Source organism: Saprolegnia parasitica (assembly GCF_000151545.1).
Source record: "Saprolegnia parasitica CBS 223.65 unplaced genomic scaffold supercont2.17, whole genome shotgun sequence".
NCBI lineage: Eukaryota > Oomycota > Saprolegniomycetes > Saprolegniales > Saprolegniaceae > Saprolegnia > Saprolegnia parasitica.
In genome coordinates this window covers 35,334-52,044 of record NW_012156411.1, presented here as the reverse complement: position 1 = coordinate 52,044, position 16,711 = coordinate 35,334, and the positions used below count along the sequence as shown (strand labels likewise).

The 16,711-nt window shown below is 58.0% G+C and overlaps 7 protein-coding genes across 7 annotated transcripts; 4 read left to right on the top strand and 3 right to left on the bottom strand.

Annotated features, from left to right (window-relative positions):
- Positions 1 to 1,100: 1,100 nt before the first annotated feature.
- On the bottom strand, positions 1,101 to 1,734 carry SPRG_05481 (hypothetical protein). The gene is made up of 2 exons (XM_012344200.1): positions 1,348 to 1,734; positions 1,101 to 1,286 (listed from the first exon to the last, which is right to left on the bottom strand). Exons 1-2 carry the CDS (start codon positions 1,684 to 1,686, stop codon positions 1,152 to 1,154), a joined length of 474 nt encoding a protein of 157 aa, XP_012199590.1. The 5' UTR covers positions 1,687 to 1,734; the 3' UTR covers positions 1,101 to 1,151.
- Positions 1,735 to 2,332: 598 nt separating this feature from the next.
- On the top strand, positions 2,333 to 3,888 carry SPRG_05480 (hypothetical protein; the record flags this gene model as incomplete). The annotated part of the gene is made up of 5 exons (XM_012344199.1): positions 2,333 to 2,557; positions 2,604 to 2,906; positions 3,191 to 3,248; positions 3,367 to 3,456; positions 3,794 to 3,888. 5 exons carry the CDS (start codon positions 2,333 to 2,335, stop codon positions 3,886 to 3,888), a joined length of 771 nt encoding a protein of 256 aa, XP_012199589.1.
- A 3,492-nt stretch (positions 3,889 to 7,380) lies between these two features.
- On the top strand, positions 7,381 to 8,067 carry SPRG_05479 (hypothetical protein; the record flags this gene model as incomplete). The annotated part of the gene is made up of 1 exon (XM_012344198.1): positions 7,381 to 8,067. One exon carries the CDS (start codon positions 7,381 to 7,383, stop codon positions 8,065 to 8,067), a length of 687 nt encoding a protein of 228 aa, XP_012199588.1.
- A 102-nt stretch (positions 8,068 to 8,169) lies between these two features.
- SPRG_05478 (hypothetical protein) lies at positions 8,170 to 8,784 on the bottom strand (the record flags this gene model as incomplete). The annotated part of the gene is made up of 1 exon (XM_012344197.1): positions 8,170 to 8,784. One exon carries the CDS (start codon positions 8,782 to 8,784, stop codon positions 8,170 to 8,172), a length of 615 nt encoding a protein of 204 aa, XP_012199587.1.
- Positions 8,785 to 10,382: 1,598 nt separating this feature from the next.
- Positions 10,383 to 12,217, top strand: SPRG_05477 (hypothetical protein; the record flags this gene model as incomplete). Its single annotated transcript, XM_012344196.1, has 5 exons — positions 10,383 to 11,219; positions 11,268 to 11,436; positions 11,485 to 11,604; positions 11,657 to 11,907; positions 11,954 to 12,217. The coding sequence occupies exons 1-5, from the start codon at positions 10,401 to 10,403 to the stop codon at positions 12,215 to 12,217; spliced, it is 1,623 nt and encodes a 540-aa protein (XP_012199586.1). The 5' UTR covers positions 10,383 to 10,400.
- An 82-nt stretch (positions 12,218 to 12,299) lies between these two features.
- SPRG_05476 (hypothetical protein) lies at positions 12,300 to 14,021 on the top strand (the record flags this gene model as incomplete). The annotated part of the gene is made up of 4 exons (XM_012344195.1): positions 12,300 to 12,537; positions 12,581 to 13,056; positions 13,106 to 13,576; positions 13,632 to 14,021. 4 exons carry the CDS (start codon positions 12,300 to 12,302, stop codon positions 14,019 to 14,021), a joined length of 1,575 nt encoding a protein of 524 aa, XP_012199585.1.
- A 548-nt stretch (positions 14,022 to 14,569) lies between these two features.
- Positions 14,570 to 15,163, bottom strand: SPRG_05475 (hypothetical protein; the record flags this gene model as incomplete). The annotated part of the gene is made up of 1 exon (XM_012344194.1): positions 14,570 to 15,163. One exon carries the CDS (start codon positions 15,161 to 15,163, stop codon positions 14,669 to 14,671), a length of 495 nt encoding a protein of 164 aa, XP_012199584.1. The 3' UTR covers positions 14,570 to 14,668.
- Positions 15,164 to 16,711: the final 1,548 nt, after the last annotated feature.

Genomic DNA, 16,711 nt, shown 5'->3' with positions numbered 1-16,711 from the left:
TTCAAGGCAGTGCGTTGTGGGGACGGTGCCCTTGCAGATGGTCGCAGAGGCAGCCATCTCAGTGTTTTCGGCTGCTGTCCACGTGAGGTCGTCTGAATGCCGTCATGACATCATCATCCGTGCAGTGACAAGGACATCGCTTTCTCATTTCAATTCAATGCCTCGTTCGAGCTCTCGCAGAGCAAAAAGGGTGCCATAAGTCCTCTGCGAAGACGTCCGAACGAACGGCACGTTGACGATGCCGTGTCGTACCCAGCGCATCCTCCATGTAAAGACTGAAACTCGTGTGCGTGGAAGCAGCAGATGCGGCCACGTAAATATATACTTATCCAAACTTCAACCTCGAACGGAGTGGGATCCCACGAGGTAACAATGCCGGATACCTCCAATGGGTACCTCTTTTCTGCAGCAGCGCGTCTTGCAAAGAGGAGATCACGCATATAACGTGGCTATTGCTGCTCAGTATTGACTCGGCGGGCACGAGAATTCACGGAATGCCAAGCGGAGACGCAACCCACAAACTGGGGCGTCGACGCGATGACTTGTACGATGCGCTTGCTGCCGTTGCCTCCGCAGCTGCGCTCCGACTGCCGGCGCTGTCTTACCCAAGTTTGGACTCTGCCTTGTCGAGCCGGGCGCGTCGTCTTTTGAAAAGACTCACCCTTCGCAAGCACTTCACCTTGCTGACCTTTTGATACCCTATTCCCGGACTACAGACAGGGTCATGGCTAGAGCTGTCCTAGCCGACGATCACTACTGTTGTGGAGTCCTTGCTTGGTGATTGACGGGTCGGGAGCTGCGGGCGTGTCTGTCGCGAGGCGCGTCGGTCTGCGTGAACTGGGACAACAGCTTGGTCACCTAGTTCTGCGCCATGGCGTTGAGGGCCTTGTGCCGTCGAATTAGCCAACCACGACCGCCGCTCGTTTGGAGGTTGATGTCTATGACAACCATGTACGGTAACCCGACTCTCCAACGGTGGCGTCGGACGGCTCGACGCTTGTGATGCTGAGTGTTCGTTTCGTGGCGACGTACTGGACTACCGGGACAAAAAAAATCTTGGCCACTCGGCATTGACAAGAAACCCAAGCGAGCAAGCATTACCACGGACAACAAAGCATGTACGTAGTTATTTCCGACAAGAGGTAATAGTGTTACTCGGTGGCGTAGCCAAGTTGAAAGAACGGGTACTGCGACGCGGGCTCGGCGAGCTGCGTCTCGAGCGTGCTCACATCGAGAACGAGCGGCGTCCCCATCCACGCCGCGCGCTCCGTGTGGTCGCGGACCTCCTACAATCCCCAGCGCAGAGCGTCAATACACCTGCATATCGACCACCAGTATGCCGTCTACCTCGCGCGTCAACGGGTGCATAAAGACACTGAGGCCATTGCGGTTGGCGACGAACCACGAGTAGACCTCGGCAAAGTGCTCGACGGGCGCCCACGTCTCAAAGGAGCCGATCGGGTGCGGGCCCACGGGTACGAGGTTGAGACCATGCGTGGGCTTGACGCGCACCTGCGGCTCGGTCGTGTTGTTACCGACATAGTGGTGCAGCGGCACGGCCACGAAGCGGCGGTCCTTGCTCTCGAGGTTGGCGACGAGCGCGTTGCGGAGGGCGACGACCTTGGCCAGCTCTTCCGGGTTCTCTGCGTGGAAATACGTGTGGAAATGCCACTCGCGGAAGGCCATCTTGGCGTTTGTCTTGTCAAAAGGCAATCTGCACCCTGTCCTTTCTACAGTCTGCGATTTTAAAATAATATGTCGGCGACTCGATACTTTCATTGAGTTATGAGTTGCCGAGGTATTTAAATAGGGTGTCCTCCAAAGTACGCCTCACGCACCTATTCGCACTTAATAAAACTCTACACTTGTGGTTTGTATTGGCATAGTACGAATAAGACACTGCGGGGATCAACGCCGCAGCATATCTGCAAGGGTATATAATAAATGCAAGGGCATTTATTATATACCCTTGATATCTGGCAAGCTATCTCCTCCTCAAAGTGACAGGGTCCCGTGCCATCACTCTTCTCCTGAGCCTCATTTCCTGGAAAAGCAAGTACATTGAACAGTGATAGTATCCGAGACCATGGCCCGAGATATTGCCTCCAGATATATGGGTACCAGGTCCGAGACCCATTCGGACCCGGACCTGAATATCTCCGGATAACATACCACCAGGTCCGACAATATCGCCGGATATCATCCCACCAGGTCCCAAGATATGTGATTGGCTAAAAATAATCCTGTGTGCGAATGAATTGGCTCGTTCGATGGAATTGTTTTGGCCTGGTGTTGGCTTCTATTCTTCGCAATTATGAAGCGGCGCCGAACGATGCAGCGGCCACCCGCGGCCAGCCTCAGCTCCGTGGCGCCAGAGCGCCCGCGTACTACCAGCCCGAGTAATGTGACCAAAAAGCGCCAGCCCGCTGCCGCCACGCCCTCGCCCGCTGCCGCCACGCCCTTTTCCCGCTGCCGCTACGCGCCCGCCCGCTGCCGCCACGCGCCCGCCCGCTACCACGAAGCGCAAGCCCGCCACCGCCACGAAGCGCAAGCCCGCGTCCTCCATGACGCTCTCGCCCGCTGCCTCGTCGGAGCCTGTGCAGACGGCCCCGACGATCCTACGCGCCGCGGCCAGGCAGCTCGAGATGCAAGGGTCCGTAGCCCGCACGTTCAAGAGGGCGGCCGAGTCTCGGCCCGAAGCGACGAAGATTGCGTATTGTGCCAAGGCACGCGAGTTCCAGGAATGGTGCGTGGCCCGAGACCCCACCGATCCCGGCGGTACCGTGAGCGGGCGAGCCCTCCACCTTTTTCTCGAGACTGAAGTCGTCGGGCGCAAGTCGCGTGCCAAGGGTGACGTGGAAGGCACCATCGGCATCTCCACGATCAAGCAGTACACGAACGCCATTGTCAGCTTGTGGGCGGAGCAATGCCATCTGGGCAGGAACTCGAATCCTCATCCACGTACGAATGCCGTCACTGCACTGCTCAATCAAGTCAAGGCCGCCGAGGACGAGCGCAAGCGCAAAAACTCGAAGACCGCGGCGCGAGGACGCTCTTGGATGGCTACACATCTATTGAGCAATTTACAACAATTGGAGCGTACTTTTGGACCTCGACGCGTTGCCATGGTGTTCGACTTCGCGATTGGGTTGCCTTCGCACTCTCACACTACTACCTACTCCGCGGCGAGACGGTGCGCAAGCTCGAGTTTGCCGACATGCAGTCTTTGGCGCTCTCGAACGAGGGGGGTACCTGCACTGCCGTCGTCGCGATACAGCGCCAAGGAAAACAATCAACATGGGCGTGTGGAAACCTGTGCCTGCTTACGTGCCAAGGACGTGGCCGCCTGTGCACAGGCGGCGCTAGCCCACTACCTCTTTGGCACTGGCACGTCGAGGGCGAGCCTTTCCGGTGGTCGCATGGTGGTGCGGTTCGAGATGGACAATGCCGCACCAGGTGCGTCGACGTGCCCTCCTCAAGATGCGACCTCTGATCCGACCTCTGATCCGTCGACTCCTCCACCAACTACCACGGACTCTCTAACAGCCGCATCGGTCCCTACGAGGACGCTCGTTGGCAAGCCCATCAAGACTCTGCACAAGATGACTCACGCTCCCGGACCTTTGGCGCGAATGGTTCTACGGCTCCAATGGTGGCATGTCTATCGTCGCCATCCAGCAGTCTCCAAATGCCACGTGGCACAATGAAAACGAGCGGCGCTTTCTCAGCAGGCGCCAATGCGTTATTCGCTGCGTGCAATCATTTGCCTTGTCCGTCAACATATCCGACGAAGAAGCCGTGAAGCGGCTCGAGGAACGGCGGCTCAAGCTGGGAAAGAGTTTGGACTACATCGCAAAGAACACGGCCGACTTTCTCGCTGGCCATTAAATCGATTAATAAATGCTTCGCAATGTGGCACAAGAGCGAGCATCAAAGTAAATGGCGGCATCGATGGCGGCATCCATGAAAATCCTAAATCAATTGCTGTGTCAAATGCTGTATCAAATGCTGTGCCAAATGCTGTTTGAAACACTGTTTCAGGTCTGACGTCGTGGATCCTGTTGGAGATGCACCCACATTGGGTAATACCCTCGGGTCCGTCTTGACTTGAAGTTTGTATAGGTCCGGGTCCCAGACCTATATAAATAGAAGGGATGATATCACTTAGATAACTGGATCAACTACCGGTACTGATGCAGGTTCATTTCGCATTATCGGATGCTAACATACTATGGAGAGGGCGTTCGACTCGTTAGATAAGGAGAAGGCTCAGCGTCACACCAATTAGCGCCACGGCATGGCCATGGATGGTGTCCGTGTCGCTCGTTGCTGTCGGTGTCGTGGCCACTGGCATGCTCGTCTTTGTCGGTGTCGTGGTCAGGGGCATGCTCGTTGCTGTCGGTGTCATGGTCATGGGCATGCTCGACACCGTCGCCAAGTCCGTCGCAGACAACGTCACCGGCTTGCCGTCCACCATGACGTCGCTGGCGATCGAGATGCACTTGAGCTCGGGCGTGCCGTCGTCGATACCCGTGAGCGTCGCGTTGAAGCCCGTCTTGCCATAGTTGCGCGCTGCCATGCCGTACTTGATGGCGAGCGCCGTGCCGTCGGTGCCGAGCTGGTACTTGACCGTGTAGTTGGCGCCTGGCGTCGCGGGCGGCGACAAGATCGAGTAGCCTGACTCGGTGCACGCCTTGAGGTCGACGAGGCAGTGGATCGAGTGGACCTCGGGGTGCTGCAGCGTCAGCGTCGTGGGGTTGTCGACCATGACGCCGCGTGTGATGCAAAAGTTGTCCATGATGAAACCAGAGAGAGTGACGTTCTTGCCGTTGGCCGTGCACGCGGCTTGGGCCGATGGAAGTGTCGCCGAGAGAAAGACGAGAGCGGCCGTGAGCTGGGAGAGCATGTTGAGATGTTTGGGAAAAGGAAAAGTGAGCGTTTGCATAATATGCGCACTCTGGTATGTGTTTATCAGCCCCTGCCTTGACCATTAGGATTCTCTTTCGTGTACTGGTACCTGCATTGGGACAGTGTCGTCCTATAATGTCGCAGGGTTGCGGTTGCGTCACGTGGCGTTCCGAGGAACACCGATCTCGACGTGATTGCCATCATCTTTGCGTCCAAGTGCTTTCTTTGATGACTCATTGCGTGCGCTCCCTGTTTCGCCTTTACATAATCAGAAATTACTAAACTAACCATGAAATTATCGAAATCGAGGCGTATATTTGGCATGTGTTCCAGGACCCTCCAGGTGCGACGTCGTCCTATGTTACTACAGTGTAAACAGGAGACCATGCCGCCTCGATCGCATGCGCATACTTGTATAGTTTGCGCATATTATGCAAACGCTCACTTTTCCTTTTCCCAAACATCTCAACATGCTCTCCCAGCTCACGGCCGCTCTCGTCTTTCTCTCGGCGACACTTCCATCGGCCCAAGCCGCGTGCATGGCCAACGGCAAGAACGTCACTCTCTCTGGTTTCATCATGGACAACTTTTGCATCACACGCGGCGTCATGGTCGACAACCCCACGACGCTGACGCTGCAGCACCCCGAGGTCCACTCGATCCACTGCCTCGTCGACCTCAAGGCGTGCACCGAGTCAGGCTACTCGATCTTGTCGCCGCCCGCGACGCCAGGCGCCAACTACACGGTCAAGTACCAGCTCGGCACCGACGGCACGACGCTCGCCATCAAGTACGGCATGGCAGCGCGCAACTATGGCAAGACGGGCTTCAACGCGACGCTCACGGGTATCGACGACGGCACGCCCGAGCTCAAGTGCATCTCGATCGCCAGCGACGTCATGGTGGACGGCAAGCCGGTGACGTTGTCGGCGACGGACTTGGCGACGGTGTCGGGCATGCCCATGACCATGACACCGACAAAGACGAGCGGCACGGACGCCGTCCATGGCCATGCCGTGGCGCTGCTTGGCGCGGTATTTGGTCTCTGCTTGCTTCAGTAGGAACTATCGTGAGAGGTCATCACGCTTGCATACATTGTACATATCCAGGATACTAGTACAGTAATTTGTAAGGACGTTCATTTTACAACCCCATACAAGCAACGAGCGTGGACCTTGTGGGCTCATCGAGATGGCCGAGAAAGAGTGTCGTTGGTGAATGATTTTCTACATAAAACTCTGCACGGCCTTGGAGCGTGTACTGTACCGAGTGGTGTGGCAGCTGCAACGTATCTTCGTACCGACAACGCATCTTTGTTTACTGACAACTTGACCGAAATTCAAATGATCTGAATTCTTACAATCCGTTGCAATATATCGCAATGGTGCCATCGGTTTCTAATACTACTTACTTTACATTTGCGAGCCATGTCGTTGCTGCGTCTCTTTCAACCCCCGCTCGCCAGTGTCCCTCGGCCGGTCGCCACGGCCGCCACCGCCATCACAGTGTTCCCATCACTGGTTTTTCCCGAGACAACACACCTCACCGCGCAAGGCCAGCGCCGATTCTGGCCGCCGGGTGAAACGATGACGGGCGGCCGGTGGCCACGATCCAAGCCCAGGACCGCTTCGTCTCGACACTGGTCGATACCGACAAGAAGGCCGTCGCATTGATCCAGCGACCAAGAGTCTTCTCCAAGGACTACTGGGTCTATGCAATCGCAAAAGGCTCCCCGACACCATTGATGACGATCGAGTACCGCAAAAAGAACCACCTTCGCCAGTGTCAAGTGGTCGACGCGGCCACGGGCGCCACGCACCACCTCGTGCTACAGGAGCTACCAAAAGCGAATGGCTGGAGCATCCTTACCGACGGCCATGACGGCCCCGTTCTCGCTAGAATCCAAGAGCACCTTCCAACAAGCCTCTTGCGATCCAATAGCTCGTACGAGATGCAAGTGGCCAACGGCGTCGACGTCGGTCTTGTCACTCTCATGTGCATGGGAATGGACGAAGCGCGCATGCGAGCGGTCATGTCGGTACACTTGACGTGGGGGCTCGTTGCCTTTAGCTATGCGCTGCACCTATTCGATGCTTGACGATACCATAATGACATCCTCATGAACCTCAAGTCACATTTGTCGATTCGATTCGTGTGCTCGTGTAGCACCATAGAATGAGTGCCAACTGCGCGCACCTGGGGCGCCATGGAGGGAACCGAGCGCGCTGGGTTTTTTCTTGACCATAAAGTCATACCAATAACCTTTTATCAACTTTTCTAATGGCGACGAGCTCCACACTTTCGACGTCCCGTACGTACTGACGTGAAGACTTGAAAAACTGGAGTGGGTTGGAGCACCATCATTCCGGTACTAGAATGACGGTGGATTGTCACGAGACCCCCATTCACTCGCTTCCGATTGGTGCACGGTTGTGTGACGACTGGCCATTTTCAAATTGGCCCATCGAGATCATGTCGCTCATGCGTTTCTTCCAGTCCAAGCAAGCCTTTGACGCGCTCCAACTCGCAAAGTCGGTCCGATGCAGCGTCTTCAAGTCGTTTCCAACGACCGAGCCAATGCGCCTCGTGATGCAAGGCCAGCGCTGGTCGTGGCCGGGCCGCGACTACACCGTGACGGACTCAAATGGAATATTGGTCGCAGAGATTCAAGTCCAGCGATTCTCATTTCCCAACCAGCGAACGCTCCTCAACGCGGCGCGCCGCCCCGTCGCGCTCATGAAGCTCGACCCGTACTCGTTTTTTAACGAGCAAAAGGTCTACGAACACTCGGACGACGACGTGCCATTGCTTACGATCAAGTATCGCAAACATGCGTCGTTTCACCAACAAGAGTGCGAGGTGCGCAACCAAGGGACGGGCAAGACCCACCTCCTCGTGCTCCAACCCGCAAACGTTCTCACGCGCCGCAGCGTCCTCACCGACGGCGACGACGGGCCGATTCTCGCCAAGGTCCACCAGCCGTTCACGTGCCAGTTCGCGAACCGGTATGAAATGGACGTCGCGGCCGGTGTCGACGCAGGCGTCGTCACGTTGATGTGTGCGGCCATGGACGAAGAGACGCGCAAACGAGCGGATTGGATTTCTCGCGGCGTCCTTGGCGCCTCATTTCTGGGACTCACTCTCCTGACTATGGTGTAAAAAACTATTATCAATACAAATGACAAGATTTATATCGAAGGGTATGCACTAAATGATAAATATACCCTAGGTATACTCTAGGAAGAGAATCAAAACTACTCGCTAGTTGCGGCGGTGGCGCTCGTCTTCGTCCATTGCGATGCACACCAGCGTTACAAGTGCAATGTCGACGCCTGGCGCGACGTCCACAAAGTACCGCGCGCCACCAAGCTCGAGCGGTTGGCGCAGCTTGGCGATGACAACCCCGTTGTCGATCGAGATGATGGCGCGGCGCGACGTCCAGTCGCCCTTGCAGCGCAGCTCATGCACGCGACCTGTCGAGAGATTTCGCACGCTGCACTCGAGCTCGGGAAACCCCATCTTGAGACGCGTCTTGATGGCGAGGATCTCATGGTCGGTCGCCTCGCTCGAGAAGACGCGCTGCGTGAGCATGAACGAGAAGAGGTCTTCCTTGGTCACAGCGATTACGTTGCCGCGGTAGTCCCGCAGGATTTTGCGCTCGCGGAGCGAGAAGGCCTTGGCATCGATGCGAAAGTAGACGTCGCCAGTGTCAGCGTCGCGGATGAGAAAGTCCTGCCCCGACCACGTCCAGATCTGGCCCTTCATGTCCAGCGTCACGACGCGGGGGGCTGTGAATTTGCGGTCAATCGCGACAAAGTTGGACTGCGGAACGAGCTGCACCGCTCTGTACTCTGCAGACGACATGCTCGCGCCCATGTTGATCCCGACTGTTGTTTGCGAGAGGTGAAAGTGAAAATGAACCTCAAACGACGTGCCGTCGGCAGTGGACATGGTACTCATGGGACATGTGAGTCCAAGATTTTTTATTTCGATTACATTGTATCATACATTTCCAAGAGCATTGGACACGTTTTTTAAATCGCGTGTAGACACTAAAATCCACTGCGTTGGTCACTGCCACTGACTTCAGCTCGTGGATAGAATATCCGATGGAAACAATCCAATCTGCCCTTGACGAATTCAATGTGTCCCTCGCTCGCAAGCACCGATGGTCGCCGAGAAGCGCCGCTGCCGAGGCGTGGCCGGTTCAAGTCCGCTCTATGCACGTGGTAATAGGCCCGGCACTTGTGGCGGGTATTGATTGGTATTCTTGACAAAGGTAGTACAATGAAATCGCGAATGACACAACTCTTCAAGTTGCATCACTTACTTTGTGTTAGTACGGGGCTTAAACCCCGCACCTCCTGCATATGAAGCAGGAATCCATCAACTGGACAAAATATTTCAGACTACGTGCAGTCCATTGTGGCCTATGGACTCTGCGTTGATACCACTGGGCTTTCTCGTGTAAGCAATGCGCGACCGATGGATGCTTCGGGACTCTTATGTGCGCTCGGCTGTCGCAGCGTTGGGTCTCTCGCCCGTGACTGTCGATGTGGACGGCGATTCAAGCGACGTGGACAGCTGTATGATGGCCAACGACAGCGACAACCCGAACGAGGTCGACGTGTGCAACGATTCCGGTGACGACGGCGACGACAGTGTACGATGGGCCGCCACGGGTCCTGCCCATCAAGGCGACGATAGATGGGTGGGCCGGGCCTTGATTCCATTGCGCGTTGCCGCCGGTGCTGGACGACGGCTCTGGGAGCGCCTCTAGGAAGCGTTGACTGCGTACGTAGCCAAGCACAAGCATTTGGACGTCCCGCCCTGTATATCACCAACGACAAGGTACCGCTAAGCGCCCTCGTCGGCCACACTCGACGAGGCCACGTGCTGCTTCGTGACGAGCGACTCGTTGCGCTCGAAAAGCTCGATTTTTCTTCAATTGAAGTCTATATATCGAATACATCACTTGAAGCGCGTACGATTCCCGAGGTTTCTTGTCGACACGCTGCGACTTGATTGACACACCCGGCGATGGTTGGAACGGTCGCGAGCCCCTCTTAGATACGGCACCCATGTCGCTCGAACGCCGCACGCACCAGCGACACTGAGATGAGCACGAGTGCCGCATATTTGGCAGGGCAACGGGCGCCGCCTCGTCTCCGAGGGCCCGAAGCCCAACGCGTCGTCACCGACATCCAGCAATGTCCGTAAGGCGGCGGCCCTTCGTCTCGCATCAGACCCAGATGGCCGATCGCAACCGCTCGTGACGGTTGCAGACTTGCTGACGATGGTAAAACGTGCTGAGTCACCTCCGTGGCCTGCCAAGTTGCAACAAGAACGAGGCAGCGCTGAATTTTTGGTGCCGACTTGATACACTGATACGATACCGCGGGCAGGCGCGCGCACCTCAAGTTCGAAACAACGCAACCGGATTGGTCGACGCAAGATCCAGCATTAGTCGAACAGTCACTTTTGGCGACGATATGGCCGACGAGGTTGCTGCACCGTCGCCGCCATCGACGCCGCTGCCGATGGGCACGTTCACCATAGCGCTCGGCCAGCTCGTGCTGCCAGCACTCGCCGCGCCACCCGCCGAGAGTGACGCGCCGCCTCTGTCCTTTTGGTGCGAGGTGAGCGTGCGCATGGGCAAAGACCTCAACACGACGTGGTGGTACCCGTCCAGTGACGAGCACAAGCGCAAGGTCGCGACCAACGTGCTGCAGCTCTCGCCCGCATCGGACAATAGCGAGCCACCTTCGTTCGGCTTTGCGCAGGCGTCGCCTCCGTTCGTGCTCAGCGACGACGGCCTGATCCTGCAGCTCGCCAAGGCGAGCGTGCACCTGGAGCTCTACAGCGGCTACACGCGCGAGCGAGAGACCGATGTGCTTCTCGGCGCGGCCTCGTGGGCCTTCTTGCCGAGTCTGTTTCTTGGCGTCCCGTCGACGACGCGGCTCGCCTTCCCCGCTGCGTTCGTCGAGTGCACACTCGCCTTTGATATGGGCTTTGTCTCGCACTTTCAGCACATGAAGGTACTCGCCGTTGCGTCCGTGCAGGTGTATCGACTCCCGACCGAGTGGCGGCCGGTCCCCAAGGACGGCGACGACCCGGAAAAGCTCTGCGACGAAAATACCACCAAGTTCTCGTTGGCTCTGAAGCTGCCCGTTGTGCTCTCGTCGGCGGCGCCCGAGACGACATTTACGCTGGACGGCCGCCTCAGCTACGACGCGACGGCGACCGACCCGGACGCCGCCTGGCTCGTGCGCTTCCCGCTCGAGAGCCCCCTCATCCTGCCGCTCGACAAGGTATCTCGCGGCCTCATGCGATAGATCGATGCGAGTACTGTGGTTTAGGAAGGCACGGATGCGCTGGTGGACGCGATCGAGTCGGGGCGACTTGTCACAATGAGTCTCACACGGACACTGGGCACCGACGTATGGCAGGCGACTGCACAGCTCGCATTGGACGGTTTTCTGACGCCGGGTACTTTGAGCATCGCGCTCCGTGAGCCGCTGCGCAAAGGTCGTCTATATTTTATATGACAATCATGTCGTTACATTAGCACACTAGGCACTGCACCGGCGCGGGAAACCCTCGAAGAAGCGCTGACCAAAGCTGCCAACAACGAAGAGAAGAAGAAAGCCCAGGCGGCGCTCAACGATTACGAGAACCTCTTGACGCGCATCGCAGGTTCCCCCCACACGTACAAGTTGTTGCTTGCTAAATCCATTCCATCTACTAGGCCATGCGGCGATCTACGTCAGCGCCGGGTCGGCGGCATCGCTTGAGGCGACTATCTACCCGCAGGCCCTCGTACCGCTACCACCAGTGCCGCTTCCACCGACCAAGTCCATGGCCGAGTACATTCCTCCGCGACCGCCGCTGCCGGCATATCAATCCCACGAAGCAACCGCGACGATGCGCAAGGAAGTGCGCAAGATCTTGTCCATTCTCATGAAGGAGTACGACGGTCTCTTCGCCGTGCCCGACGACGTACGCTACCTGCATGCTTCGTTGGACCACTATCAAATGTCTCTAGTCGGACGAGTATACGCTCTCCAAGGAAGACCGGCGCCACAAACTGCTCTTCCATCTCAACGCCAACGGCATTTACTTTGAGTTTAAAGAGAAACTCAAAAAGGCCCTTGTGCTCGTCATCCGCGAGCGCTTTCCCGCGATCGTCGCGGCGTTCCCGTCCCACGGCGACCCATTGGGGGCCGCCGAGAACGGCGTGCGCCAAGCCAAGACGGCCTTTTACGCCGAGCTCTACGCGTACCTCATGGAGGAGGTCTCTTCTCTCTAAAAACACGCCGTTTTCAAGCCCTGCCATAGGTACACGTGGTCTTGAACCATGTTTCTGCAGCGCGCAGACGGAAGAAAGCACAATGAACCTCCTCGAAGCGACGACCAGCGTGGCGCCTGACGTCGTCCGCGGCCAGCTCCAGTCGCTCGCCCGCCTCGCGTGGGAAAACGAAGTCAACGGCCAGCCTGCCAAGGCCGTGACCTGCCACATGGACCGCATCGCGCTCTCGGACAAGCACGCGGCGGGTCTCGGCGGGTACCAAGCCGACGTGTGGATGGACCTGGCGCTCTTCCACCTTCGGACAGGCTCGTACGACAAAGGTGCGGTGTGTTGAAATCCCATGGTTCTCCCACCTACCCCTAGCCGCCAACTGCCTCCGGGACTGCATTGCCACCGACCAGCAGCATATCGGGGCAGTGCAGGCGTACGGCGCGCTCCTGTGCTCGTACCGCGACTTTGACGGTGCCGATATTGTGCTCAAGAACGGTCTCTTGCTGCTCGAAGACGACGGCCGCGCGCCGCCGGCGATCCGCGCCCGTAGCCACGCGCTGCTCGCAATCTACTATGCGACGTCGGGCATGGACGGCACGGGCAACCTGCGCCTCCACGAGCTCATGCAGGCACTCTCTGTGCAAAAGTCGTCGGCCTTTGCGACGCCGACCGCTGTCTGCATCGAGATCGCAGCGTACCTCTGTGAGCTGCGACTCGACGACCTCGCGCGCGTCGCACTGGAGCTCGGCGCTGCTCTGCGCAAGCCCAAGACGGTGTACACGAGCGTCATGTGGTCCACCGAGCGCTTTGTGCAGGCGACGATCCAGCTGCACAATGACGATCTTGACGTAGATGTCCATGGGTGTCTGCGATCGGATGGGTTGACATTTTCGATAGGGCGCGCGCGCCAGTTTGCAGGAGGCAGTCGCCAAGGACGCGGCGCTCGCCGATGCGTGGTACCTCCAGGGCGTTGTGTGCAGCCGGCAGCAGCAGCTCCGCGACGCGATCACGTGCTTTGAGTACGCTGCCGCGCACGTGCCGCAGCTCCGTCACGAATATCGTCTGCCGCTGTTTCTCCAGCTCGGGGCACTCTACATGCACCACCAGCAGTGGACGGACGCCAAGCGCATCTTCCTCACGTCAGTGGGCGAAGCCTCGAACGCCTCGTCCTGGCTCGGCGTCGGCGTGGTCTGCGTGCGCCAAGAAGACTGGGAAGGCGCCGAGATGGCGTTGGCCGAAGCCAACATCCTTGACAACACCAACGCCGATGTGTGGGGCTACCTCTCGCTCGTGTGCCTCCATGGCCCGGTCCCTCGCCCGCTCCAAGCCGAACAAGCCTTGCAGCAAGCTTTGCGCTACAACCTCGCCGTGTGTCTCTCTTTATACGTTTCGATCGAGATGAGGGTTGAGACCATCTGTGTAGAACCCGACGCTGCTGCGTGAAATCAGCAACGGATTTGTGGCACTCGACAAGCTTGAGATTGCCGAGAGCCTCTTGCGGCGGTCGCTGCGGGCGCAGGACTCGTCGCTGACGCGCAAGACGTTGGCAGACGTGCTCTCGGCGCAAAACTGCGCCGAAACCGCCCTCACCGAGTACCAGCAGGCGCTCGCGAGCTGCGAGAGCATGGAAGGACGCGCCGATCTTCTCTCGCGCTGCGTCGCCCTGTTGGAGACCCTTGGGCGCAAGGAGGAGGCGCATGAGTACAAGGCCATGGCGGCGCGCCAGCAGGAAGGTGCTGTCTCCGAAGGCGCGCTGCTGCAGTCGCCACCGCGGGATGAAAACAACCCTGCGGGTGGACCGGACGATGTCTAATGGCCGAGACGGGCGCCAATGTACAAGTTGTCTATAACGCCGAAGCTGGAAACGCACCACTTGGTTTGTTGTCCATCGTCTTCCTCGATTCCAGGAGGTCGCTCGAGCGAATGGAGACACAGGTGCCCTGACGCGGTCCACGGCGGACTTGCATCCAGCACCGGCTTGGCGATTCAGCAAACGCGCCACCGGACTGGTACTAAGACAGGCCAGAGCGTGTGTCGCAGCTCACGACGGACTGCACCGAGCGATGATCGGGCGTGCGGTCATGTGTCCGACCTGGCATGCGACATGCAGCGACCGATTCGAAGCGTGTTACAGACCGCTGCCTTCAACGATGATGGGGCCGGCAGCTGCGCATGTGCACGACGCACCATCGTGCATCGTCCGATCGTCTGCGCTGCAACAGACGAATTTGACCATTTTCTTCCGGCCGCGTGGCGATGAAACACCCATTGGTTGACATGTAGAGTATATAGTCTAAGGTTTAGAGAGGGTCGTCTCGCTGCTCGAAGGTCGGGCGTACTACTGTAGTAAATGGCTCGGTGGCCGAGCGTCGTCGCGGGCCGGAGGATGGGCCGCGTGTGCTACTGCGTCCAGTACGGAGTGGCAGTCAAGTGTCGTCGTCGTGTTGGGTGAGCGATACCTCACACGGACTGGCGCCGGCGCTCCAGCAGCGAAAGCGACGATGACCGCGAGAGGTCGTGGCACGCAAAGCTGGCCTCGGACGTCGTCGAGTAGCCCGAGAGCGACGTGTAGCCGCGCTTCTGATCGGGGCTCTCGCCCACAAAGGCCCGAAAGGCGGCGCTGGCCTGCATCAATTCGGAGGCGTTGATCACATCGAGGAAGCGCTGGAGGTTCATGGCGCGATGCAGCAGCGCCTCATCCTTGTTCCACACCATCCAGAGGCTCATGGCCGGCCCCGTCATCGGCAGCGACGGCGTCGCAAACCCGGCCTTGCTGAGCTCGGTGCGCAGCGCCTCAAATTGCTTGAAGCGCTTGCAGATCACATACTCCTTGTGGCGGCGGCCGCTCGGGACGAGCTCTTCGACGAGAATGTGGAATTGGATGTGGCCGTTCGAGGCGGGCCGCGTCTTGCTCGGGCTGTGCTTGGTGATGCGCAAGTGGCGGTCGGTGGTCATGTTGCTCGAAGCGTGCAAATTGCAAAGTGATCTTAGCGCGACATGCGAATTTTTCCAGGCGCGGCTTTTTGGCCAATCACATGGTGTGCTTCCGGCACCATCTGGACCTTCATTTGCAACAGAGCCCCATGTGGGGTGAGTTGGAGTAGCCACGCGCTCGACCCAACGAGCGGCCACGAGGCTCGTTGTCAAGCCGTGAGGGCATCTCGCCCGGCAATTCGATCTCGCCGTCGCGAGTACTGTGGTGGGCAGAGATCAAGTCGATTCAAGTGGGAGAGACGACTAGAGAGAGTAGAGAGCTAGGACTAGGAAACAAGGTCTTTCGCGAGTTGAAATTTACAAGCTACTTTTGCAACCTTGCAGCAGTGCTCATGCAGCGGTGCGTCCGACTGCGCGGGCCATTTTTGCACGTAGCTACTACCAACTCGTGGTGCTGGGAGGAACGCGGTATCGAGCGATGGTCGATCGCAACCAGGGTAAATTTGACGGCCCCTGCGACGAGTACACAAAGGTTGCTGTCATCGCCCAAGCACACGCGCAGCCGTCTTCAACGACGCTCCTAACCACGTGGCAGCCTTCACAAGCTCGTGCTTGGACCACGTGGCCGCCCCGCGTCGCGTTCACAAGCTCGTGTTTTGACCAGGTGGCCGCCGTATTCGAGAAGCTGCGCCTTGGCCAAAAGAGCTTTCTGCGGCGGCAAAGGTCCCGCGGCGGGTCTGTCCCAGAGCCTGTGGCGTCTGTCGGTACGATGGCGGAGATTGATGCACTACAGAGCAGGCGACGCGCTGTCGTCAGCCATTCCTCGACGTCTCTTGTAGCTCCATTTTGGTCCGTGCTAGCCAGATGCGGCGCCAACGTTGGCGACTTGGTTGCGAGAAAACGCTTCTGGATCGTCTTAATGGATAGGGATGGATAGCAAAATATATACACACGTTTTTTCGAAATCGCGGTGGCTCAATCTCCTCCGCACGCTCTCTTGTCTTTGATCCGCTGCAGCTTCTACACTGCGAACGGCTTTTCTATAGCAGCGCACGCCAGATCCAACCGCACGACCCGATCAGCGACACCACGTATCGCGAACACAGACACGGACTGGCAACCACCACGCCGATGGCCCGTCATGCATGAGCGGCGTCGAAAGAGGGCGGGTGATGGTCCAAGCCATCTTGCATGCTGATCCTTCGACATAAAGGCAATGAGTCGTCTTGTAGGTCACTCTACAGGTTTGTATTGCCCTCGGCACCTCAAGATTCTGGCGGCAACTTCAACCTGATAAAATACTGCATTTTGCGTGTTCGAGAACAAGCCGACAGAGCTCATTGAAAGACGGCGGTGGGCTGCCACGTGGTTGTGTTGCGTAGCTGAACGCTTGTCTAGCCCGCCACGCGTCGCTACCGCGGTTCCGTCGTGCCATTTGATGCATTTGATAACCATAAGAAGAAGACGAAGACGACGAGCTATGGAGAGCCACTCTTGGTCGCACCCGCCTTGCGTTCGCGCCGCCATCAGTTTCCCAAGCAGAGCTGCTGTTCGTATATTCGTGCTGGT